This window comes from Malaclemys terrapin, chromosome 10 (genome assembly GCF_027887155.1).
Source record: "Malaclemys terrapin pileata isolate rMalTer1 chromosome 10, rMalTer1.hap1, whole genome shotgun sequence".
Lineage (NCBI taxonomy): Eukaryota > Metazoa > Chordata > Testudines > Emydidae > Malaclemys > Malaclemys terrapin.
In genome coordinates, this window is record NC_071514.1 from 34,133,909 (window position 1) to 34,158,968 (window position 25,060).

General features: G+C 44.0%; 1 protein-coding gene across 4 annotated transcripts; it reads left to right on the top strand.

The window, feature by feature from the left end:
- Positions 1-1,809: 1,809 nt before the first annotated feature.
- Positions 1,810-24,133, top strand: APH1B (aph-1 homolog B, gamma-secretase subunit). Of its 4 annotated transcripts, none has more exons than XM_054041813.1 (6): positions 1,817-2,121; positions 3,472-3,642; positions 5,615-5,688; positions 6,967-7,089; positions 17,524-17,646; positions 18,186-18,307. In XM_054041813.1, exons 1-6 carry the CDS (start codon positions 2,009-2,011, stop codon positions 18,206-18,208), a joined length of 627 nt encoding a protein of 208 aa, XP_053897788.1. In that variant the 5' UTR covers positions 1,817-2,008; the 3' UTR covers positions 18,209-18,307. The 4 variants fall into 4 exon arrangements, with proteins under 4 accessions (XP_053897787.1, XP_053897788.1, XP_053897786.1 ...); XM_054041810.1 differs by having other exon boundaries at positions 1,821-2,121; positions 17,524-17,651; positions 18,186-24,133; XM_054041812.1 differs by lacking the exons at positions 17,524-17,646; positions 18,186-18,307 and adding an exon at positions 8,444-9,629 and having other exon boundaries at positions 1,810-2,121.
- Positions 24,134-25,060: the final 927 nt, after the last annotated feature.

A 25,060-nucleotide genomic window follows, 5' to 3' on the forward strand; every position in this document is an offset into this window, starting at 1 on the left:
TCTCCGACTGGTTTTTGAATGTCTCTCTGCAAAAGAATAAATGGACATAAATCAGATGTCAAGATTTATAATATTCATCATATAGCTACTAGTGATTTGTCAGGGATTGTTGTTCTAAAGTCTTAATCAACAACAAAGAAGCCATAGTTCTAATTTAAGTGAACACATAGCAAAGTGTGAAATTTCAAGTAGTCTCTTCTTCCACCTACTTCACTCCAAATCATCTTAACATACTTTAAAGTCTTCATGCTGTAGATCTCTAATCTGAGTCACTGAAGACAATCTTGCTCCTTATTTAAGTCTCCTTCAACCTTTAAAAAAGGTTGAATGTTGTGCCTTTTAGGTATCCCACTGTATGCCTTTTCAGTGGGAGGAATGGCACTAAACCAACTTAGTTGACAAGAAAAATAGATTCAACTCGAACTTGGCCCTATGGGGCCTGTGGCTGGAGAACTTCACCTCATGAACAGGACACAACTGAAACTTTTTTGGCTGAAAATTGAGGAGTAGAAAGGTGGTGCTTGTGAAAAAAACATTCCTTAGAGAGAAAAGTATCTCTTCCCCTCATTTGGCGGGGGAGGTATATGTTGTTTGGCTTAAATAAATAAATGGAGACATCCTATCTCCTAGACCTGGAAGGGACCAAAGGTCATTGAGTCCAGCCCTTTGCCTTCACTAGCAGGACCAAGTACTGATTTAACCCCAGATCCCTCTCAAGGATTGAACTCACAAGGCTGGGTTTGGCAAGCCAATGCTCAAACTGCTGAGTTATCCCTCCCCCCATTTAAAGTCTGAGTACTTCAGGATCCTTGACAGCTCTTGAAGTTGCAGGGAGATAATGTGGCTATAAGTGCTTTTTTTAGTGGTGACACACAGATTGTAATGATTCCCCTTATGTTTTTGTGCTCTGTGGTCACTTCTAGCATGGATCATTTAATGTACTGTAATTAGGGTTACAGTACACAGAACAGGGATTCTCCCATTGGGGTTTAGGACCCCTCAGGGGTTATGAGGTTATTACATGGGGAAGGGGGCGAGCTGTCAACCTCCACCCTGAAGAATGCTTTGCCTCCAGCATTTATAATGGTGTTAAATATATTTTAAAAGTGTTTTAATTTTGGGGGAGGGGGGTCACACTCAGAGGCTTGCTATCTGAAAGGAATCACGTCTACAAAAGTTTGAGAACCACTGATAGGCTTTCTCTACCCCCCTACAGCTTCTATGTATAAGTGGATATGTAATGCCAGCCCTAAGAAACATGCTACAGGCTATGCAATGTATTGTATGTACTGTGAAATCCTGCAGTGTGAGGGCCCCTAGCGCCCCGTGAGACTATTTATCTCTTCTGTAAAGCCAAAGATGTGTTCTTGTTCATTGTGCTTAAATGTTTACCCAAGGAATAGTATGATTTGGGAAGCATAATTTCAGGAGGAGGCTAGAGGAAGGCTGTAAGAGGAGAGAAATTTTGTCCCTGGTGGGGGTCATCCACTAGCACCTAGTGATCATCTTACCTAGTAAGCAAAAACCCTGTCTGGCTTTAGGACTTAGTGAGTTGGCCCTGTAGGCTTTATAGCCAGCAGCTTGCTAGGAAGGGAGTTGGGATAGCTCCTAGTGTCAATGGACTATTGCAGGAGCTGGTGGGTGCTAAGCCTACAGCACCTCAAGCCCCAGGTGGTGAGGCCTGTAACAGAAAGGGCTAGTCCCGCCCTCCTCCTTCAGCCTGACTCCTGTAACACAGCCAGAGCTTGTGTCAAGTCCTCAGGCTCGCCCTGAGCCCGCCCCACGTGCACGTCTCCTACCTCCCGCTACTTGCCCTGGTCCCACCAATAGGGCTGCGGGCCTGGGGAGAATGCCCTGCTCTGAGGAGCCAGACCCCCGCCAGTGACCAGGCGCCCGCAGAGCCAGCGGGAGGCCGAGGCCCTGGTTCGGGCTCCAGCCCAGCAGAGGGCGGTGGCAGCGGTGGGCTTTGGATGGGGGCGTGTCCGGGTCTGGGCCAGGTTCCTCCGCCATGACCGCGGCCGTGTTCATTGGGTGCAGCTTCATCGCCTTCGGGCCGGCACTGGCCCTGTGCGTCTGCACCATCGCCGCCGAGCCGCTGCGCCTCCTCTTCCTCATCGCTGGGTGAGCCGGGCGGGGCTGGGCCGGGGAGCGATACCTTCCTGAGACCGCTCGGCAGTCATACAGCGTCTGTGCAGGGGCAGGTGGGGAGGAGCCCCCTTCCCCCGGGCGTCAGCCCATTCCCCCCCCCCTCGGCGGAGTAACCCCCAGGCCCCTCACTCTGGGTGTCAGCCCCTCTTTCCCTCCTCCCCCCTCCCGACGGGAGATACCCCCACCCCATGGCACGAACCTCTCTTCCCATCTCCCGGCGGGAGAAGCCCCCAGCCCCAGGTGTATTTGAGGTTGTGACTTCAGATCCCACCTGAGTGTATGAGCTTCCTGTTCCCCTAAAGCTGGAGAGAGGTAACATCTCTGTAAAACAGCAGGACCCACCCGCCCCCGGCAAAGGTCTGACGCACACATCCCGGTTAGGGAGAAGTTAGGTGTGTGGGGAACACCAGCCTAGTACTAGGGCATGAGCCCCCCAACTCAGGGTGTTGGGTTTAGTGTCACATGTGGGGGACCCCAACCCCCACTCCAGCTGTGGGCAGCACTAGAGGACCAACCCTTATTAAAGGATCACATTCTCCAGTGATAGCCCCTAGTCATGTTTATATTAACCAGGCAACAGGAGTAGGGGATATTACTGGAGAATAAGGATTGGGGAAGGGGGGGGGGGGGTGAGCGTCCGGACAGTTGTGATTCTAAGTTGGGCAAACTCCTGGGTGCTCTTTAGACCACATAGCCATGATGACAATCCTGTGCTAACAAGAATTTGCTCCCAAAAGACAGGATTAAAACCACATTTAGCAGCCATTCCCAAATGCTTTGGCTATGGTAAGAAATATAGATGTCAGCAAAAATAGTTTTTAGCAGCAGTGCCCCCATAACTCATATTGAAAATAACGTAGCCCAGTCAAAACCTTTTCACTGTTGTCTCAGGCAGCATAGTTGAGAATGGTCAGTCCACTTCCTGCAACAGTTCAGTTTCCTTGTGTAGTCAAGGCTCTCAAATGGTTTTCTGAAACCATTTTAATCACAGTATACTCTGTCTACTTTGGGGGTAAAACTGTTAGTCTAAGCTGTTTTTAAAATTAGTTTTTCAAATAGTTTATAGTATTAGCATGGTAAATGGGGTTTGTGGGAGAGTATGTGTCTGCTTTGTCACCCACTTCAAGCCAGGTCTTCCTTGTCAATGCCTTTGCTACATTGAGGAGTCCCATATTAGAGATTTTTAAACACAAGCTATGGAATCTTTTTTATTTATTTATGTAATTGAATAGTCTGGTAGTATGCATGATGGGTTGTCTCCTCTCTCCCCTGCTTCCCCTTTCTTCCTTCTTCTTCTTTTTTTTTTTTTTTTTTAAACTCTAGAGGTTTCTTCTGGCTGGTCTCGTTGCTGCTTTCTTCCCTTGTATGGTTCATTGCAGTGCAGATTGGTGGGAGCAACAATGCATCAGTAAAGAAAAATTTGCTCATCTTTGGAGTGATGGTCTCTGTCCTGCTCCAGGAAGTCTTCCGATTTGCCTATTACAAACTGTTAAAGTAAGTTAAATGTTTCTTGTGTCTCTTAGGCCTTGCCTACACTGCCACTTTATGGTGCTGCGACTTTCTCAGGGGTGTGAAAAAACACACTCCTGAGCGCTGCAAGTTTCAGCGCTGTAAAGTGGCAGTGTAGACAGTGCACCTGGTAGCAACTCCCCTGGTGGGGTGGGTGTTTTTTTTTACAGTGCTGGGAGTGAAGACATTACCCTTACTCTTTCGAGGATCATACTGAATAGGTAGCCTGTAGTATGCTAGCGCTCCTCTTACAGCCTCACCAGTTTCTGCATAATTGGGGATATATTAAGAAGTATGAAGTCCTTATGTTACAAAAAAAACTTTCTAAACGTGACTTGAAAATCAGATTTGAAAGTGTTGTATTATATGATGCATTCAGATAAAAATAACAGGCCTAATAGATGCATTAATGTATGACTGTTTTCTCTTCTATAATAAGGGTATAGAAAGAATTTAAAAATAAATAACTTGGGTCTCATCTGTCAAGGATCTCCATAAAAAAAAAAAATCTTGATTGTTAATTAGAACAAACTCCAGTGTTTCAGCCTTATATGTTGACATTTTCATTAATTATTGTAGTCCCCTGCTTGTGAGTTTTCCAGAATTTCTGATTCCTCATTGCTATATCAGTAATTTAGTAATTAAAAACTCAGATTAAAACTTTGATCCTATATCCCTAAGCAAAATGAAATCTGAGAAATATAGCATCTAGGAAAAAGTTTTAAAATACAATGTTTTTATTTCTTTAAATTCCATCTAAGTCTGAATACAAAATTAATACAGGCTGGAAAACTGGGGGAACTGAGTAACAGTGTCATAAGGTGGCATTTTAGATCATGATAATTTACATCCTGTGAATGCTGTAGAAACAGCAGTTGAGTGAACATGGCTGACTGCAAGAACAACAGCTTGTCTCACTGACCTCGATAAGAAATGCATTTCATGATGATATAAGTGGCATCATTTCATGTGACACAAATGTTACTCTCCAATGCTACCATTTCTGCAAAAGAATCAGATATCAAATTCTTTTTTTACAAGTGGCTTCACAATATTTAGGTGTTGGCTAAAAATATTTGCAAAATAATCAAGGTATCTGCTTAGGCAATTTTATTTCAAAGACCAGTGAATGAGGGTAGGTAAACCAGACGAAAATCTTTATTTTTGTTCTTGGCATCAAAATAATTGGTGTAAACCCTGTAACAAGTTCTAACAAATCTTTCCAAATTCTTATTACACTAGTAAACTGAATTTTGCTTGGATAAAGGTTCTTAAGGTACTTGGCATTAATTTGAGGTTTTAACATTTGAGCCCCTGAAAAGAATGCAGACATGGGCACTGATCCTGCAAAGAATTAAGCGTATGTTTAGCTTTATGCACTGTGAGCAATCCCATTTAAGTTATTTAACCTAAGCATATGAGTAAGTCTTTGCAGGATCAGGACCAAGATATAGTAACTGTTAAAGCTAAAAAACCCCATTAGGAATTCTGCTAAACAGGCTGAAATGTTTGGCTTAAGTTTATCCAGAACTAAAATATTATAGGAGGGGCTGGTAACACCATCTATTATGAAGGCTGCCCAACAATACTTATTATAATATCCTGTTTTCAGTTGTGTATAACTTTTCCTATCTTCATCCATATGGTCCAAAATTTTCCATGCTGGATGTCTACCACAGGGTGAATTTTTTTAGAAGAAATTTCAGCCAAAATACTTCAGCCATTTCTGAGAATGAGACTACGAGAAAATAAGTTGCTTTGCCCATGTTGAAAAATTCTGATGACCTTTGCTTTGAAAAGCCTCCTCCCATCCTTTGCATATAATTATTTAAGTGGCTTTCTTGTTTCATTTAGACATTTTAAAAATAAGATCTGACTAGTTTGAAGTAGCAAAGTTGAAAAATAGAACGTATGGACATTAAAATACTACTTTTTAAAAATATTGTCTTTATTTCAGAAAAGCTAATAAGGGCTTAATGACTATAAGCCAGGAGGAAACCCTACCCATCTCCGTCAGACAATTGTCCTATGGTAAGTTGAAATGCAGTCAAAACTATTTAACATGTACTCTAAAAAGTCATGTTAGAAAAAAATCATTTGTAAAATGTTATAGCCACAGAAAATGTTAACTTTTGCATGCAGACTGTGTTTGTTACTCCATTTTTATTTGTTTCACAAAGTCTTGTAGACTCCAACAGGCATGTAAAAACTTACTTTATAGATGTTCAGTTTACGTAAGGTTGCTAAGAATTATTTTCTCAAATTCAGAGCCATTTTACAACCATTGACTAATTAATTCTTACAAACGCTCCAGGAGCTAGATAATTATTTTCATCCCTACTTCATAAATGGGACTTAAAAAAAAAAAAAAAACTTGCCCAAGATCCTAGAGGCAATTACTGAGAATGAGGATTAGAATTCAGGAATTCCATGTTTTCAGTTCTCTGGTTAATTTACTAGGCTACACTGTTTCTCAAAATCTTTTTTTTTATTTTTGAGCTCAGTTAATTTGTGTGAAGGTGACCAGGGTTGTGCTGAAATATGAGATTCAGTAAAACTATGATTCTACTTTGTCATGAAACATTATGTTAATTCTGTATATTTCTTTCAATAAAGTTCAGTCTCTATAGTTTGCAGAAAAAATATTATCTTTTTTTTAAACAATCATGTGGATTTAGCACTTGTGAAAGATAACATGTTAACAGCTCTGAAAAATGAAGTTCTCTCTCTACGGAAGAGGTGTTATATAATAGAGGCAATGTCAGTGCCCACATGAGCCAGCCAGCATACCTCAACCTTGATCTTCCAACATACTACTTATCTTTTGGGGTAAGATGGTGCTTCCAAGCCCATTTTGTCCTTGTCTCTTCTAATAAAACTGCCATCAGTTGAGAGGAGACAATAATATCTGAGTTCTGATTCTAGCTCTGACATGGATTCGCTCTATGGTCTTTGAAAAATCACTTAACCTCCTCTCCTACTTCCATCTTGAGGCAATGGGGATAATTATATTTGTTCACTTCACAGCAGAATTGTGAGTGTTGATTGATGTTCGTAAAGCACTTTGAAGATGTAAAGTCCTCTGTAAGTTCTAAGTATTATTCTCCTCCTCCATCACAACCAAAGAATTAGTTGGTTTCCAATAAAAATATAATGTAGGAATGAAATGGAGAGATTCTTTTGTCTTTGAATATGACTATGAATATGAATGACTTCACTTATAAAATCTTGCCACCTGCAGGTAATGTGAGGATTTGTCTAAAGACTTGTAATTAGTCTTTTGTGTGTTTGTGTCTGTTCTTTGTATAGTGTCTGGCCTGGGTTTTGGGATCATGAGTGGAGTATTTTCTCTTGTGAATATCCTGACTGACTCCTTAGGACCAGGCACAGTGGGTATTTATGGAGATTCTCCTCAGTACTTCCTGTCTTCTGGTAGGTAAATCTGTGCATGGGAGTGTGGCCTGGTGATTGTTGTGGGGACTGAGGGGCAAGTGAAAACTGAATTTATTCAGTCATTTTTTCTGAAAAGGTCCTAACATTTCCTGGTATAAGTGGCCCATGGAAAACTTTATTTAACCCATTATGAGGGCTCTAATTGTACTGTGAGATATTTGTGTGGATCTTAGTATACATTTTAATAAACATAACTTTCACTAAACAGTTATGTTAATTTTTGGCTCATGAAGCATAAGATTAATTAAGAATTCAGCTTTTTAAGAAATATTTTACTAGTTTTGCCTCTAGACATTCAGGGTCCCAACCACCAACTGATTGGAAGTCAATCTCACATTGGTAAACATCCCAGCATTCGGTGTGTTACTTTTCTGCAACTTAAAATTCTCTTGTAAATATTTTAATTTTGGTGTACTTTATGGCTTTTTAAAAATATGCTACTTTCTTGACATGGAAAAAAGTTTCAGTGTAATAAAATAGAGGTTGCAATGACATCAAATTATAAAGAATGTAAATCACTTGTATTTATTTATGTATTCCTTTTCCTTTAAGGGTATTCCTCCCATATATGAAAGTCTAAAAGGACTATAACACAAATTAGGACTTTGGCACTGTTCTTTCTTATTTTACTATTTCTTTGAAGTCAGATCTGTTTATCATTCTGATCTTGATCATTGCAAAACTAGAGTACTTCTTTAGGTAATGCAAAGCTAAGGAAAACACATTTTTCTGGACACCTCGGGTGTTTATCTCAAGGTTGATATGTAAATCAGATCACCCAGATCGTGCATAAATAATACCCCTAGTAATATGAAAACATCAACTTTGAATTATTGCAGAAGAATAGAACAAGAGTAAGATAGATTTCCAAAACGTTATGTTTTGAAAAGCGTATATGCTTTACGTTATCCATGGTCTCTGGTGGTGTTTTCAAAAGAGACTGATTAGGGGATTCTTTCTTTTAGTGGATGCAAGCAGTGTACATTCATTAAAACTCGCCATTCTGTAAGGCAGACATTTCATCTGGAATTGAATTAAAGGACCATACTTTAGACCAGACTGTTTAAACATCTGCTCGCTGCTAGACTCTGCTAGAGAAAAATAAACTCTCTCTGCTGGTGTAGTGGTTGGTAGAGAGAAATAGATTCTTTGTGCAAGTTCAACTGGGTACATTAAAAATTGGTAGGAAAAATTGGGTTGTTTGACTGCAGCACTGACTGGGTTTGGCTAGGTCTTTGCCTCTGTTAGGGTCAAATATTGTTCTGCTTTGCAGAAATACCAGCTCACTCATCTATTGTTTTCCTTAATGGCTTTTAATCTTTCCACCATAAAGCAGATTCTATAAAGGTTGCCAGGAAGGGAATCACTCCTGGCCCTGTTACGGAAGCGTCAGTTGTCCATAGAGGCATGAACAGTGGAGAAGCAGAGCAGAACTGTTGGACTATCATAAGGTTCGCCCATGAGTTTTTAAAGGAATGTCCACTCATTTATGAATAATTTTGGCAGTGTAGGACATGACAGGGTGAGAGGTACAATAGGTTTGATCAGATTTAACAAATTTTAAGTTGCTCCTATTTGTTAATTGCCTTACTTCCTAATCATTAACATTAATTTGAGTCGCCAGGGACTTGGTTTTGCTTGTAGAACATCACAGAGCAATAAATTGTTCTTTTTGTTTATTAAACACGCAGAAAGCAAAGAATCAGGCAGAAAAATTTTAATGAAAAAGTTAAAAACATAAAGTCTTGATTTCAACACATTCCCTTATTCCCTCTCCCTCTCTTTGCATAGAGACGTACAAAGGGTAAAATGCTTACTTGAAATTCCCTTATACATGGCATGATATCTTGTTGAGAAATAAGTGGTTCAGTCACTTTATGTGGTAGGTGTCTGTTCAGTGCTTTTTCTTAAACCAATAGAACACAGAGAGAGAGGAGAGTAGGGGGGAAAAAAAAAGTCAGCACTAGTCTCTGCTGGTTGTAGGTCCATTGCTGAAAGACCACAGAAAAAGTACACAACATATGACTCCATTTTATTGATTTTGAATACCCCGTATCAGTGGCAGAAGCCTGTAGAAGATCTTGGGAAGAACAGTAGAAATGTGAATCCATAAATGTATAAAGTCAGTCTAAATCCTGACTAATATCCTGACATATTTAAGGACACCATATGTGTGTTATTGATTGTATAGAAAGCTCCATCATTTTTAAACATTTATATTCTTGTTGAGGTAAGATGTGTCCAAAATTATGCACATTTTTTACAAAAACGGACAGTTGTATAGCTAACTTCATTGGCTACAGTGTTACAATTAATCTCCTGATGCCTCTTTAATTAACTATTGTTGCCACTTTACAAAATGTAAGTGTGTGTTTGCGTGGAGAGAGAGAGAGAGAATAAAGTATCACTGCCCTTGGCTTTTTCTTCAAAACAACCATTGGACCGGGGTGGGCAAACTTTTTAGGCCGAGGGCCACATCTGGGTGGGGAAATTGTATGGAGGGCCGGGGCAGGGGGTGTGGGGTGCAGGAAGGAGCTCAGGGCAAGGGATTGGGGCAGAGGAGAGGTGCAGGATGTATGAGGGGGCTCAGGAAAGGGGGTTGGGGTGCAGGAAGGGACTCGGCAGGGGTGCAGGTAGGGTGTGGACTGTGGGAGGGGGCTTGGCAGGGGGTTGGGATGCAGGAGGGGTGCAGGGTGCAGGCAGGGAGCTTAGGGCAGGGAGTTGGGGGGCAGGGTGCAGGAGGGGTTCAGGCTCTGGCCCGGTGTCGCTTACCTAAAGCGGCTCCGGAGTGTCAGCGGCGCGCGCCAGGGCAGGGTCCCTGCATGCCTGCCCTGTCTCCAGCCCTGCGCTGCTCCAGGAAGCGCTGTGGCCCCCTGGGAGTGAGAGGGGGTGAAGGGCTCCGCGTGTGCTGCCCTTGCCGCACCTCCAGGTACCTTCCCTGAAGCTCCCATTGGCTGCGGTTCCCCGTTCCCGGCCAATGGGAGCTGCGGGGGTGGTGCCTGGAGGCAAGGGCAACGCACGGAGCCCTCTGCCCCCCCGCCCGGGGGCCGCAGGGAAGTGGTGCTGGCCGCTTCTGAGAACGGCATCCGCAGCGCCACGGGGGGCAATCCCGCTGGCCGGATCCAAAGCCCTGAGGGGTGGATCCGGCCCACAGGCCGTAGTTTGCCCACCCCTGCATTAGACATTTTGTATTGTGCTTAGTATACATTTATATGGTGTATATTGCAACCCCACAGCACTTTAAGGAACTGTAAACTATAAATACACAACAAGAAAGTTTCCAGCTTTCTTGTTGCATAACAGGTGTTCCTAAATTTCCTGTTGTGGTTAAAACTTTAAATCAAACTGTTAAGATGTGTTATGAAGAAACTGAAATGTTCTTAACCAAGCATCCCAATTGAATTTTACAATATTTAGTCCCTAGATGGCGCTATCTCACATCATTGTGACTTCAAATGGTTGTGATTTCATGTAATTTAAATATATTGTTAATTTTGTTTTAAGAGAGAAGATAAGAATTAAATTCTCCATTTCCTTTTTGGAAGTCCCACTTTTCTCAGATTGCAAAATATAAATATTTTATTCAAAGAACAACAGTGCATTATTGAAATATTATATTTGATTTCTTTGAGAGCACTTGTTTTAATTGTACCAGATGCTTTTGACCTTAGCTTATACTTTTGAAATATGAGATCTTTTTGATTAAAAGGCAAGGTTTTTTAATATGGATTTGTTTGATTCCCCCCCCCCCCCCCCTTGAGATCTTGTGAACGTGCTCAGTTGGAATAGACTAATAGCTCAGTTATTTCAGTTGTCTGCCTCCTGCTTTCTAAACTCGGATAGTTGTGTATTAATTAACTACATTAATAAAAACCCCAATCTAATGAAGTGGGGAGAGCACTGACTCAGATACATGCTTTCCTCTTGTCCTAAGACACCATAGAAACAACTCTGTGCAGTAAAGGCAACACAGAGTGACAGCTGAAAAAGATGAGCATTCAACTTCTGTGTCAAATTCTTTTGAAATTAAGATATGGAGAATAAATTACCGGTACTTGACCAAGGCCACGTAGGTCCGGGGCAGTTCTGGGTTAGAACTCAGGTAGTCCTTGAGAGCCCAGAAACAAGACTTCTGTAGGTGGATGTTACAAATCGTCAGTTGTGCTTGGGAGTGGGTGTGGTCTAATGGATAGGGTGTTGGACTGGGAGTCAAGAGATGTGGATACCATTCCCAGCTCTAACAGTGACCTTCGATGTGACCTTGGGCAAGCCACTTCCCCTCTCTGTACCTCTGTTTCTTCTTTGAGTGATTGCTCATGTGTATTCCACAATACGGTACTGAGCAGGGGGTGACTGTGGAGATCCCAGCGGTGGCCTGCCTCTGGACCGGAGACCCGCTGTTGTCGGTGCCCCTGGTACCGGCAGGGACATAATATCCGGGCCGCTTGCAGGGCCTCTGGCGTGGAGGGCATCCGGACATCCAGAGAAGCCTGCTCCGACTGGGCTGGGCTACACCTGAGTTGGAGGCCTGGAGGCCGATGGGGACCGTGGACTGCCCAACATGGGTCTAGCCTCTCCCCCGGTCTTGCTTTGGTGCTGCTGTGGCAAAGGCCTCTTCTTAGCCTTCTTGGCATGCCCCGTGGATGGGGAGTGGTGCCGACTGATAGGTGGCACTGAGGGGTCGCCGCATACCGACACCGCGGCACCTGGTGCCGACTCAGAGCGGCGCACCGGAGTCGGGGTCAACACCGACTCAATCAGGAAAGCCCAGAGCCAAATGTCCCTTTCTCTCTTGGTCCAAGGCTTGAAAGACCTGCAAATCTTGCAGCGATCGTTGAGATGGGTTTCCCCCAGACAGCGTAAACAGTCCGCATGCAGATCACTCACTGGCATCAGCCAGTTTCTCTATGCGTTCCCCCCCGTCTTGCTGATAAGCAAGGTGCTGGAAAAGATAAAGATGAACAGGGCCTGGGGCCTCCTGATTGTCCCGGTATGGCCCAGGCAACATTGATACGGGACCCTCATGAGCCTGGCAGTCGCTCCACCGTGGCCATTGCCATCTCACCCTGACCTGCTTTCCCAGGGCCACTGCCTCCACACCAACCTAGCGGCACTCCACCTCACAGCGTGGCTGCTCAACGGTTAGGTCAGAAGGAAAGGACATGCTCAGAAGAGGTTCAGCACATCCTCTTGGAAAGCAGGCGACCCTCCATGTGTCGAGCCTACTTGGCAAAGTAGTCTCGGTTTTCCCGATGGGCGGCTGAGCGGGACGTTTCCCCCGTGGCTGCCCCACTCCAGCTCAGTTTAGACTAACTCCTTCACCTTAGAACCCAAGGCCTGGCACCCTCGTTCATCAAGGTGCACTTGGTGGCCATATTGGCCTTCCACCCATCGGTGCAGGGGCACACGATATTCTCTCATGCTACGACTGGCCGATTCCTTAAGGGATTGGATCATCTCTTCCCATACGTTAGGCCCCTAGTCCCACAGTGGGACCTGAACTTGGTGCTGGCCTGGTTGACGGGTGCCCGCTTCGAGCTTTTAGCTACATGCTCCTGGTCGCACCTCTCGTGGAAGGTAGCCTTCCTGGTGGTGATCACGTCTGCTAGATGGACCTCAAAACTTTGACCTTTGAGCCCCCGTACGTGGTATTCCATAAAGATAAGGTCCAGCTCTGCCCACATCCTTCGTTCCTCCTGAAGGTGATCTCCACCTACCACATGAGTCAGGACATTTTCCTGCCAGTCCTCTGCCCCAAGCCCCACGCGTCCAGTGAGGAGCGCCGCCTCCAGATGCTGGATGTGAGACGGGCTCTGGCCTTTTACCTGGAACAGACTAAGCGGTTCAGGAAGTCTTCTCAGCTGTTCATCACTTCGGCCAAGCGCATGAGGGGTTGGCCGATCTCCACTCAGCGGCTCTCCAAATGGAACACCTCGTGCATCCGAACCTGTTACGACCTGGCGGGAATCCCTCCGCCGTCAATTGTGAGGGCACACTCGACTAGGGCGCAAGTAGGGTGACCAGATGACAAAGATGAAATTTTGGGACACGGGGGGAGGCGTGGAGCAAAAAAAAAAAAAAAAGCTGGAGCGCGCGCGCGCCTCCCCCCGCCAGTGGCACAGCCCCATCTCCACCCAACTCTAGGCTCCGACCCCCGATACACCCCCAGCTGCCCCATCCCCTCGCTCCTGGGCTCCGAGCTGTGCAGCCGAGCCGTGCTCCGGGCCCCTTCTGCAGCTCCCAGTCTCGCCGCTCCCGGGCTCAGTCGCACTGACCCCGGAGCAGAGGCTGCTCCGCTCTGCCCCGCCTGGGACACTCACCCCCACAGCTCCGGGCATCCCTTCTCCGGCCGCGGGGAGCTCAGGGACCCACCCGGGCAGGGGGCAAACCAGGCAGCCGGGCCCAGCCCCTCCCAGCAGGAGCGTGTCTGCCCCACGCATGTCTCCGCCTACCCGGGCGCGGCCCCCAGACCCACTGCGCTGCCCCGGGGGCTGCAGGGCTGGACCAGTCTTCGCGCTGCACTCCCGGCCCAGGCCATGGCCCGTGTGCAAACCTGGGAGGGAGGAGGAATGCTGCGTGCTTGGGGAAGAGGCAGGGACAGGGCGGGTATTTTGGGAGGGATCCAATGGGGAAAGGAGGGGGTGGAGTCGGGGCGAGGGGGGGCAAGAGCCCCTCCGGGCTCCGCCTGTGTGCCAGAGCGGAGGGCAAAATTGCTTGTTTGTCCAGTGTCTCGACCGATGTTCGGTCGGGACGTGGGACAAACAAGCAAATATCAGGACAGTCCCGATAAAATCGGGATGTCTGGTCACCCTAGGCGCAAGCCTCATCGGCTGCCTTTTTAGAGCATGTCCCCATCAGGACATTTGCAGAGCTGTCACATGGTCTTCAGTTCACACATTCACCTCGCATTATGCGATCGTCTCCCAGACCAGGAAGACACTGGGTTTGGCAGGACTGTGCTCCGTCCCAAGAGTTTGTGAACTCCTACCCACCTCCAACAGGTATAGCTTGGCAATCACCTATTGTGGAATACACATGAGCAACTCAAAGAAAAAAAGACAGTTACCTTTTCCATAAGTGGTGTTCTTCGAGATGTGTTGCTCAGGTCCATTCCACATCCCGCCCTCCTTCCCCTCTGTTGGAGTTGTCTGGCAAGAAGGAACTGAGGGTGGGGGGAGCGTGCTAGCCCCTTATACCGCACCATAGATCGCTTGCGGCGCTCTCCTATGGGTACTGCTACGGGAAAAACTACTGGCACCGGTGCACATGGCGAGCACTCACACCTATTGTGGAATAGACATGAGCAACACAGCTAGAAGAATGCCAGTTATGGAAAAGGTAACTGTCTTTTCCTCTCCCATCTTTTTCCTCATTTTGATTGAAAACTTTTGGAGGCAGAAATTCTCTCTTACTATTTGTCTGTTCGCTCTTTGGGGCTGGGACTGTCATTTATTGTATGTTTGTACTGCTCCTAGCACAATGGTGTCCAACCTGGTTGGCAGTTCTAGGTGATACTACAGTATAAACTTAAATAATAAAATAATAATGGGACCCTAATTCCAATTGAAACCTCTAGATGCTTCTGTACTTCAAATAATAATGCTGCTGCCTCTTGTATAACTGCTAATTCTGCTGTTCATAATTTGGTTATTAAATTATGGCACTTGTAGCTATTGGGAAGCTAGGTATATCCAACATGGGTCTCTAACTCTGAAAACCAAATGCCACATCAGTTAAAAAGCAAATTGGGTACTTTATTCCCAAATTTAACAATTTTCCAGTGTATTTTAGCACCCAATATCTCCTGACTGCATAGGCAGAGCATAATATATGCTATGTACTACATAAATAGTGTCTAAATATTTCATGGTAACATGGTGGATGTGTGTGTGTTTGTTTAAAACATGTTTACCATCCAGTGTCAATGATCACCAATGATCAATGTACCTTTTCATTTTAAGTAGTACATTCAAGAGGTAACATTTAAAAACAAAGATTTATTTTCACCTTTTTATACACAAATATGAGCAAAGTCTGTGAAAAAATATACTAGAGGACTTCGAAAATTAACAAATATACATGACCCACAAATCTCTATAACTATTGTGGGTTCTCTCAAAAGATTTAACAATAAATCCTCTTGATACCTATATCAGTTTGCTTTTTGTGCATGCAGTAACGTGGACCAAGTCAATGGACTCCTCTGGAGTAAGATCTTTCCAGTTCTCCTCGTTTGGGCTGTAAAGGGAGGCTTTATTCCTCTCTGGCTGAAGCTCAAAACACAGCTAACTCTATTTTTCTTCACTAGCTCATTCCCATTTGAGTTACCTTCCCTGAAAGGAAACTGTAAGCATGGTGTGCTCCTAAAGGAACATATGTGATGTTTCTAATCCTTTGGAAACCAGAACTGTCACTTCATCCAATTATGTAACTGTCTAGTTGGCATGTTTGATTCCCTTGTTTTCAAGCCACCTCTTCGCTATCTTATTGTTTATCAGGAAAAAATAGTGTTCTCTGCATTTAACAAACATTCACGTTAACAAAGTGAAATTTCAGTGTGGTGTGTTGTCTTGCAGAAGGTACCAGACATCCTGCACCTGCCTGCGTTATTCCTGGCATTTGAACAATTTCATCTTCAAGTGGCATATGACTGTCCATCACATTACTGATATTTTTTTTGTGTGGTCTGGGGGGGGAAAACACGGGAAATTTTTGTGTAGTTTGTGTATTATTGTATTTGCTTTTACTTGTGTTTTAGTTAAATCACAGGGTATCCAAAAATTGTCCTTGTCTGTTTACTTGACTGAGTTGGGAACTAACACTGGTACCCGATGTCTTGTTTGATTTTCCTTCAATGGTACCAGTTACATAGCACTTTTATAAAGTCTTAAACTTGAGAATATTTTAAAATGGCTTCCTTTTAAAGGGGTGTTGCCATGTGGATTATGCCTGAAGTTTACATTTTCTAAAAATATAGAGAAATGTATACTATGTGGTTATTTAAAAAAAAAAAAACCCAAACCCTAAATACTATAAAGCAAAATAGTTATTTGCATTTAAATTATTCCTCTGCAGTTTGGGCATACAAACCTTGCAGCATTTGCCCCTGTATAATTATGGCTCAAGCTACGTGAAATGCAGAAATAAACAGCAATAATTGTAAGAAGTACATTTGATTTTTAAAAATAGTAATTGGACCAGAGAGTGTGGGAGTGAGCGTAGAGCCCACCGGTTAGGGCACTCACCTGGAAACGGAGACCCAGGTTCCAGTCCCCCAACTCCATTGACTATTTATTTTTATGTAGTGGAACAGCTTCAACAGGAGAGAGAGAGAGCCGTGCCCCAGAATACCCCATACCCCAATGATTAGGACACTCTCCTAAGAGGTGGGACACCCCAGTTCAAACCACTTCTTCACATCAGGCAGAGGTGGGGGAATTGAACTTAGGTTGCCTACATCCTGGGTGAGCACTCTAACCACTGAGATAAAAGTTATAAGACAGGGGCACCTCCTCTTCTGCCCCCCCCCCTTTTGTGTGGGATTTGGTGTGCTCTGAGCATGCCTACCATATCAGTCCCCTCATGCAAGATAAACGGGGGAAAGCCTATTTTGAGAATCCGCTGGGGCTGAGGTGCACAATAGCTGCCCAAGTGCCTAGACTGAGGCAGTTGTGCTCACTGGCAGAAACTTAAGCACCCAGGGTTCTTTCATGGTGGAAATTTAGGTGCCTACCAGCTTTAGGCACCTACAGAGCTAGGCAGCAGCTGAGCAGACATTTGGGGGATCTCGGTGGCACATAAATGTTGGATTGAGGTGCCTACATTGTCAGTTAGGTGCCTAAGTTCTTTTGTGGACCTAGCCCTTAGTTCCTTTCTCCTTTTTGCTGTACAATACTAGTAAGCAAGATTTTCTTTCTTTCAATTGGTTTTGAAGTTTAAAATCCATTTATTTTTTTCTTTGTCTTTGCTTCAGGATATAAATGTTTTTCAGGTTGTAAATGTGACTTTTACCCACTTTCCTACATCTTCCAAAATATGGATTTGAAATCCTCTGCTGGAAGACAAGGAAAACAGTCCCTATTTCTTATGTGAAGGAGGAGCAGTAGATCCAATCAGTTGTGTGAATAGTTTTGCTATGATGCTGTATAAGTCCTGGGATAAGCACATCAAAACCAATCGTTTAGGTAAAAATGTATGTGTTTTTGGCTGCCTAGCTATATTACTTTTACAGCTGTTGCTAATGTGTGTGCAAAATACATGGAGTTTTGTGTTCTCTTGTGTAGACTGCTGTATAGGTATTAATGGATACTCATACTACCAGTTTGAGGTGGTGGGGATGAATGAAAACACTGTGTGTGTTTGTACATGTAATGCCTTACCAGTAGTGAGGACTAATGATATACTGTCTTTCAGCATTCATGACTTTGGCCATTGTTCTGCTGCACATTTTTTGGGGCATTGTATTTTTTGATGCTTGTGAAAAGAAGAAGTGGTGGGCACTGGCACTGGTCATCCTGAGCCATTTGCTGGTATCAGGTGTGGTGAGTTCACCTGTTATATATTCTTAAAGTCTGCTAGATTGATATGAGGGGAGGGGTAGAAGGGAATACATTTCTGATTAGGACTGCTGATCATGGCTTTAATAATCAAACAAAAATGCAAATTAATGAATTATTTGTAGGGTAAAAGCCAAACAAGTGTTTTCACTCCAATAACTTTCCAGTCGGGATATATTTGTCCTTTGCATTATTTGCCTACCCCATCCTTCTTAAGTTGTCTTTTGTAAGCATTTTCGGTACAAAATAGTCTGGGGCCACAAGATGCACAGTGGCTAACTGTTGAAATGCAGCAACATTTGCAATGAAGAGCTGCAGTTAGAGCACTGCCAAATGCAGAATTTTGGCCAAGACACTTGGCAAACTCTTGATGTCTTAAAAATTATCCCCCTGGCTTGTTAGTATCCAGGCAGAGCAGGCAGCCTGGATTTCTAAGATCTCATCTGATGAAAAGAACTTTGGATGTTAATTTAATTGTTGCTGTTCAACTGAACTATGATTTTTCTTTTCCTTTTGCAGACTTTCCAGAATCCTCAGTATGAAGGCAGCCTAGTGCCATCTTATATTATCATGATGCTTATGGCTACCTGGGCTTTCTTCACTGCTGGTGGCTCCCTTAGAAATCTGAAACTGTGTCTGATGTGCAGAGACAAGGACTTCCTTTTAGCCAACCAGCGCCCCAGATAACCTCTAAGCATCTGGATTTTACCCATCCATCTCTCTACATGTTTAGTGAAAGCACAACTAGTGCCTTCTTGACCTTTCTTGAATGCTAAGTTGAGATATATATGTATTCCTGTGTAACTTGGCTTCTTTCAGGCAGCTGTCTGAACTGCATATGTGAGTAATGAATGAAATCTCCTTAAGAGTACCCAAAAATTAAACAGTTTACATGTTAGCTACTGCTTTATGCACTAAGTTTGGGCTGAGTTAATAGAACAAATGAACACATATCAAACATGGATAGACTAGATTTAAAACTAAAAGGCTATCTGCTAACTTCAGTTGTGAATTACACATCCACTTTGCTATGGAATTAATAAAGATAACATTTTATTGTGCCACAATGAACTTCTAGATGCAATAATGAAAAAACGCAATTTTCCTATGGTGGTTTAGCTAAAGTTAAGATGTTTCCTATTTTAAAAAGTTATAATATTTAATAGTTAGGCTTTCTGAATTGTTAAAATATGTTTTAGAGCATAGGGCATTAACTTCTCTGTGTAAATATTAGAAATATCCCTTCAGGACTACGTTGTTTGTATAGTAGAGATGACACACAAAGGACCATAACTTTTTCTGACACCCTGAGTGCATTTTCAGGAATGTCTACACTACAAAATTAGGTCGATTTTATTTAAGTTGCTTAAATTGGAGGCTCAGTGTCAAGTCGATTCTGCATGTCCCACTATGCACATTGTGTCAGCAGAGCGCATCCTCACTAGCAGGGCTTGCGTCGACTCACGGAGCGCTGCACTGTGGGTAGCTATCCCATGGTGCATGGAGCCGAGTGGAATGTTGGGTTGGGCTTGCAATGCCTCATGGGACCAAAACATTTGCGCGGGAGGTTATGGGAACATGGCATTAGCCTCCCATGATGCACTTACCTCCCTCCCTCCCTGAAATCAATGGCAAACAAACCAAGCCTTTATTCCTAAGCCTGAGTTACCTGTGCAGACGCCATAGCACGGCAAGCATGGATCCCACACAGCTGTACACTGTTGTGAGTATTACGAACACCTCATGCCTTATCCTGCAGTATTTGCTCAGCCAAAGCAGGAGCTGCCGCGCAGAACAACATGATGCCACTCAAGCAGCCCTGCTTGAAGCCATGGAGTGGAGCAATTCGCAGATTCTGGTGACAGTTGTGTATCACCTTGACACAGTGGAGTGCTGCTTCTGGGCCCGGGAAACAAGCACTAACTGGTTGGACCACATAGTTATGCAGCTATGGGATGACGAGCAGTGGCTGCAGAACTTTTGAATGTGCAAGGCCACTTTCATGGAACTGTGTGAAGAGCTTTCACGAGCCCTGAAGTGCAGTGATACTAAAATGAGAGCTGCTCTGACAGTTGAGAAGCGAGTGGCGATAGCTCTGTGGAAGCTTGCAACATTAGACTGCTACCAGTCAGTGGGGAATCAATTTGGAGTGTGTAAATCTACCATGGGGTCTGTTGTGATCCAAGTTGCCAGGGCAATCAATAGACTTCTGCCAAGAAGGGTAGCGACTCTGGGAAATGTGCAGGACATAGTGGATGATTTTGCCGCAGTGGGGTTCCCTAACTGCGGTGGGGCGATAGACGGAATGCATATCCCTATCTTGGCACCAGACCACCTTGCCAAAGAGTACATAAATCAAAAGGTGTACTTCTCAATGGTGTTGCAAGCAATGGTGCATCACAGGGGCCATTTCACCAACATCAACGTGGGATGGTAGGGAAAGGTGCATGACGCGTGCATCTTTAGGAGCTCCGGTCTGTTCAGAAAGCTGCAAGCAGGAACTTTCTTTCCAGACTGCAAAATAACCGTTGGTGATGTTAAAATGCCAATCATGATGAGCAAGTGTAGAATGGTGGTGGAATGTGCCTTTGGACGTTTAAAAGCCCACTGGCATAGCTTGCTTACTAGGTTAGACCTCAGTGAAAGCAATATCCCCATTGTTGTTGCTGTGTGCTCCATAATATCTGTGAAACAAAGGGAGGAAAGTTTCCGGCAGGATGGGGGGTGGAGGTAGATCGCTTGGCAGCCAATTTTGAGCAGTCAGACACCAGGGCAATAAGAAGAGCACATTGAGGTGCCCTGCCTCTCCGTGAGGCTTTGAAAACTAGTTTCATCAATGACCCACAGTAATGTGACACTCAATGTGTTACTTACCTAGCTGTCCCCTTCATTGCATGTACTCCCCTGTAAACTACAACCGTGCTAACCGCTGCGTGCTTAATGAATAAAGAACCTTTTCTCTTCAATCCATTGATTTTTATTATGTTTGCAAACACTGAGAGACAGCAAGAAAAGTAAGGTAACCTGGGGCAAAAGGGCTGATAACATGGGGGCGGGGGGGGGGGTGGGACAAGGACAGCTTGCTTACACATTTGCACTGCAATAACAATCAAAGGTGTGGGAATGGGCGCCTTCAGGTCCTTGTACTCTCTCCTGGAGTTGAGCGCAAGGGATATGTGGAACTTGGCGATGATGGCAGAAGGTTCACCGTAGGCTGCAGCAGGACTCTAGCGTTCAGTTGCCTTTCTTGAACCTCAACCAGACGCCTCAACATGTCTGTTTACTCTCTCATAATCCACACCATCTCGTCCTGCATGTTACGCTCATCTTCCCTGCATGCTCTTCTGTCCTCATGGTCATTGTGCAGACTTTCTGACAGTGCAAGCCTCCATGTGCTGAGCTCCGTTTTGTCACTCTCAGAGGCACGCATTAACTCATTGAACTTGTCTCCCAGGTAGTCTTTTTCCATCTTCTAATTTGGGAAAGTCTCTGTCCCGGCGTGGAAGATGCGCTTATGGACAAGGTTTCAGCTGCAAAGAATACAAAGCACAAGGGTAGCATTGACAGTGCATACATTGTTTCTGGTGCAAGGTTAAATCTTTTTATAAAAGAATCATCCCTCAATGCACTTCCCTGCAAGCCACAACTTAAGGAGAACCACTAGCTATGGCAAGAGTTGGTTTGCTGCTACAGCCATGGCGAGTAAGACCACAAGGCATGGGTCTTGTGGTGCAACTTTTGTTAAGACATCCTTGGGATCAATGGTTGTAACCTCAGCACAACCCCCTTTCCTGTAGCAACCTGGATGGTGCTAGAGGACAGGCACTAGCGTAAAGACCCACAAATAGTTTGATTGTTACAAAAGCGGCACCGGGTTGGAGTGGAAGGGAGACAAACAGGAAGTGTCGCCCCTCCCTCCCCTTTTTAAATGCTGTCTGTAATACGTGGTGATCCCTTCCAAGCACACAGGAGGGCACTCTTGGGAAAGTGTGGTTCTGTGATCCAGAATTCACCAAATGGGTGGGTTACTTATCGAATTGCTTGCAGTTTAAGGACTAGCATTTAAAACCTTCCCCTATGTGACCATAAGCGATATTACTTTCCTGAGGGTAACTGAGGCCGAAAGGGAGCAGATGCAACAAGTGTCTGGGTACCGACCTGGTCCTTATGCTGCAATGCTGTGTGCCGCAATGATGCCAGAAGAGTTAATACTGGAGTGACGTAGGAAAGTGTCTTTCCAGAAACTTTCTGCAAAGGATTGCAGAGTACCTCCATGAAAGCTTCCTAGAGATCTCAAGGAAGGATTCCCGGGCCATCCCTGGACACATAAACAGTTTTTTCTAGAGCGCACCCTCTGCATAACTGGAGTGGCCGCCGATAACTTGTATCCCAATTTTTTAATTCAGATTCAACATTAAAAATAATAGCATGTAACCCCTACAGTCTGATTAAAAAGTGTGCTCATCCAGAAGTGCCTTCCCCGGCATCACAGTCAGCCGACAATTTGGTTCTGTGAGGGGATGGGCTCCCAAGTTTAAAAAAAATTCTTGGCTGTTGGGGAGAATGGATCCTCTGCTTGCCTGCCACGCATTCTCCTCCTCCTCCTCCTCCTCCTCCTCCTCTTCCTTGTCAACAATATCCTCCTTGTTGTTGCCTGAGGTCGCCCGGGGCTCCTGGGAGGTATCCACAGAGCATTTTGAGATGGTGGTGGGGTCACCGCCTAGAATCACATGCAGCTCGTTATAGAAGTGGCATGTCTGTGGCTCAGAACCAGAGCGACTGTTCACCTCCCTTGTCTTCTGGTACTCCTTTATTTTCCTGTGGCACTGCTGTGTGTCCCTGGTGTAGCCTTTCTCCCCCATGCCTTGTGTGTCTTTGGCATAGATGTCAGCGTTTCTTCTGCTGGTTTGGAGCTCTGCCTGCACAGACTCTTCTTTCCACACAACAGTAAGATCCATTACCTCCTGTGGCCTCCAGCATCCATTGACAGCTGTACTGGCGAGCTCTCCACACCGATCAAACAGGAAATGAAAATTCAAAAGTTCCTGGGGCTTTAACAGGGGGCCGTTTTGTTTCCTGTGTACTGACTGAAGTGCAGTGGAGTTGAAAGTGCTCTCCAGAGCGGTCACAGCAGAGCACTGTGGGACACCTCCTGGAGGCCAATTCATTCGAATTACACGGTGCAGTGTCTACACTATCCACATATCGACACATGAATGTCGATTGAAGCGCTACGCCTCTCACGGAGGTGGAGTACAGAAGTTGACTTTACAAGCCCTTTAGGTCGGCAGAAGGGACTCGGTAGTGTAGACTCATAAATTATTAACTCGACCTAATGCGGCATATGTTGACCTAACTTTGTAGTGTAGACCAGGTCTTAGTCTTGAAAGATATGTTGTCCTTTATGCTGCTAGATTTCTGAAGACAAGGTAAAAATTTTAACAAATTTTTAACAAATCCAATACACATACTGTTTAATATAGCTGTCCTTTTGAGGCTTTACATTAGAAGGCTGCCCGTTGAAACGAAGTTATAGTACATTGCCTTTCATCTCTGTTATATAAACTTTGAGGGGATACCCTGGAGTTAGTTCTCATTGAAGAAAGCCACATAGCTGCTATTTTAATAAACTTCTTCCAGAGTGGTTAAAAGTTTTACCCAAACCATGAAGTAAAGAAGGAGTAAGGCACCTCAGAATTGATACTCATTTTTTTTTACATGAAATGAATGCTGCTGAGTCTGTTTCCCACATGTATATCTACCATATCATTACAGTATAATGTACAATGGATAATGTGAATGGGTTAGACAGCTACATTCACACCTGGGTCTAATAAGGTGTTTTCAGTAATGAGTTTTTTAACATAAGTATTATAAAAGCAACATTTCAGTATATACTGTGTTCCTTTGGTTTACTTGGTTTAAAACAAACAAAATATTTAGTGTATTAAGATTTATCTACAGTTTTGTGAGTTGCTTAATTTATTTATCCTAATTTATTCCTCCCTGAATTATATTTTGTAACATGATAGTCTGAAATGTAAGCATGTTAAAATGACAAACCAGTACATCCTTGTAGGGCCCCAAGACACAGTGACAAGCAGCTTGAATAGCTGTAATGACTGGTGCACCCTATCAGCACAATACATTTGTAATACTAGGGGCACTTGGGCTCAGGATCCTGTAGCACAGTAGATTGGTAATGTAGGTTTAATTGAAAGTCTGAGGTGGGCTCACAGTACTTGAATGCAGCCTATATTACTTAGATTGTTCAGCAGGGTGAGAAGGAGTTTTCAGCATGTTCCCAGGGGGGATAGAACTGTGATTTTAAATGAATTCCTCCTCTTTGGATGAGACTTCATTTTGTTGGGGTTTTTTAAGACTCTTTTTTTAAATGAAGACATTCCTCTCTTGATATGTAATATATTGACGGGTGACATGAGACATAATAAACAATGGCAGCTCAATTTTTTGATGCTCTTATCAAAGACAACGGTAGGTTGCCTTCACTTACAAAAATGAAGTGGCTGGACAACATTTGAAATATACTGGTGATGTCAGAATCTCCCTTCCTTTTGAAGAGAGTAGTAAAAGATTGAAATTGTTGTACTCTGAGCAGAAAGAAGCTTAAATAACAATGTTAAATGCTTTTTTCCACTTTATTCTCCTGTCTTAAATACCTGTATTTGGAGGGTAATTCACTCTTCCATTGGCACACACAAGTTACTTCTGTAAGTAAATACATGCGTTCCAAAAAGACATTCCCCTTCCATCTTGGAAAAATGCCTGTTGTATCTGAAAGAAAAGGGCCAGGGAATCTTAAAAATCTAATTGCAAAATGTTTACTCCCAAATCAGAATTGTGTACAAGCTTTCATAAGGGGCTCATCAGTCATTGATGTTTAGAGTCACTAGGGGTTGATATAGGTCATGTGTCAAAAAACAAGTGTGAATAATCTCCCAAATGCCATTTATTGCAACTACGGAGACAAGGTGGGTGAGGTAGTATCCCTTATCGGACCAACTTCTGTTGGTGAAACAGACAAGCTTTTGAGCTCCACCAAGCTTTTCTTCAGGTCTGTGGAGCTTCAAAGCTTGTCTCGTTTACTGTCAGAAGTTGTCCAGTAAAAGATATGACCTCACCCACTGTGTCTCTCTAATATCCAGCAACACTACAACCAACATTTATTATGAATGTCTGTAACCTGTTTCTCCCTTCACCCAAAAAACTTCCCTTTATCATTAATCCATTTTCTATGGAGGAAAAACTAAAATATAAGCACGAGTCCTCCAAAGAGATCTGCTATACAGAGTCCTATTTTCCAGGGCCATATTTTGTGTTTACTGACAGCAGGTGCCCTCTATTGATGGCACTTCTGTGTACCAATTAATGAG

Coding starts and splice junctions, on each gene's coding strand:
- APH1B (XM_054041810.1), top strand. CDS start 2,009: ATGACCGCGGCCGTGTTCATTGGGTGCAGCTTCATCGCCTTCGGGCCG. Junction 3,643..5,614: donor GCCTATTACAAACTGTTAAA/GTAAGTTAAATG, acceptor TCTTTATTTCAG/AAAAGCTAATAAGGGCTTAA. Junction 17,652..18,185: donor ATTTGCTGGTATCAGGTGTG/GTGAGTTCACCT, acceptor TTCCTTTTGCAG/ACTTTCCAGAATCCTCAGTA.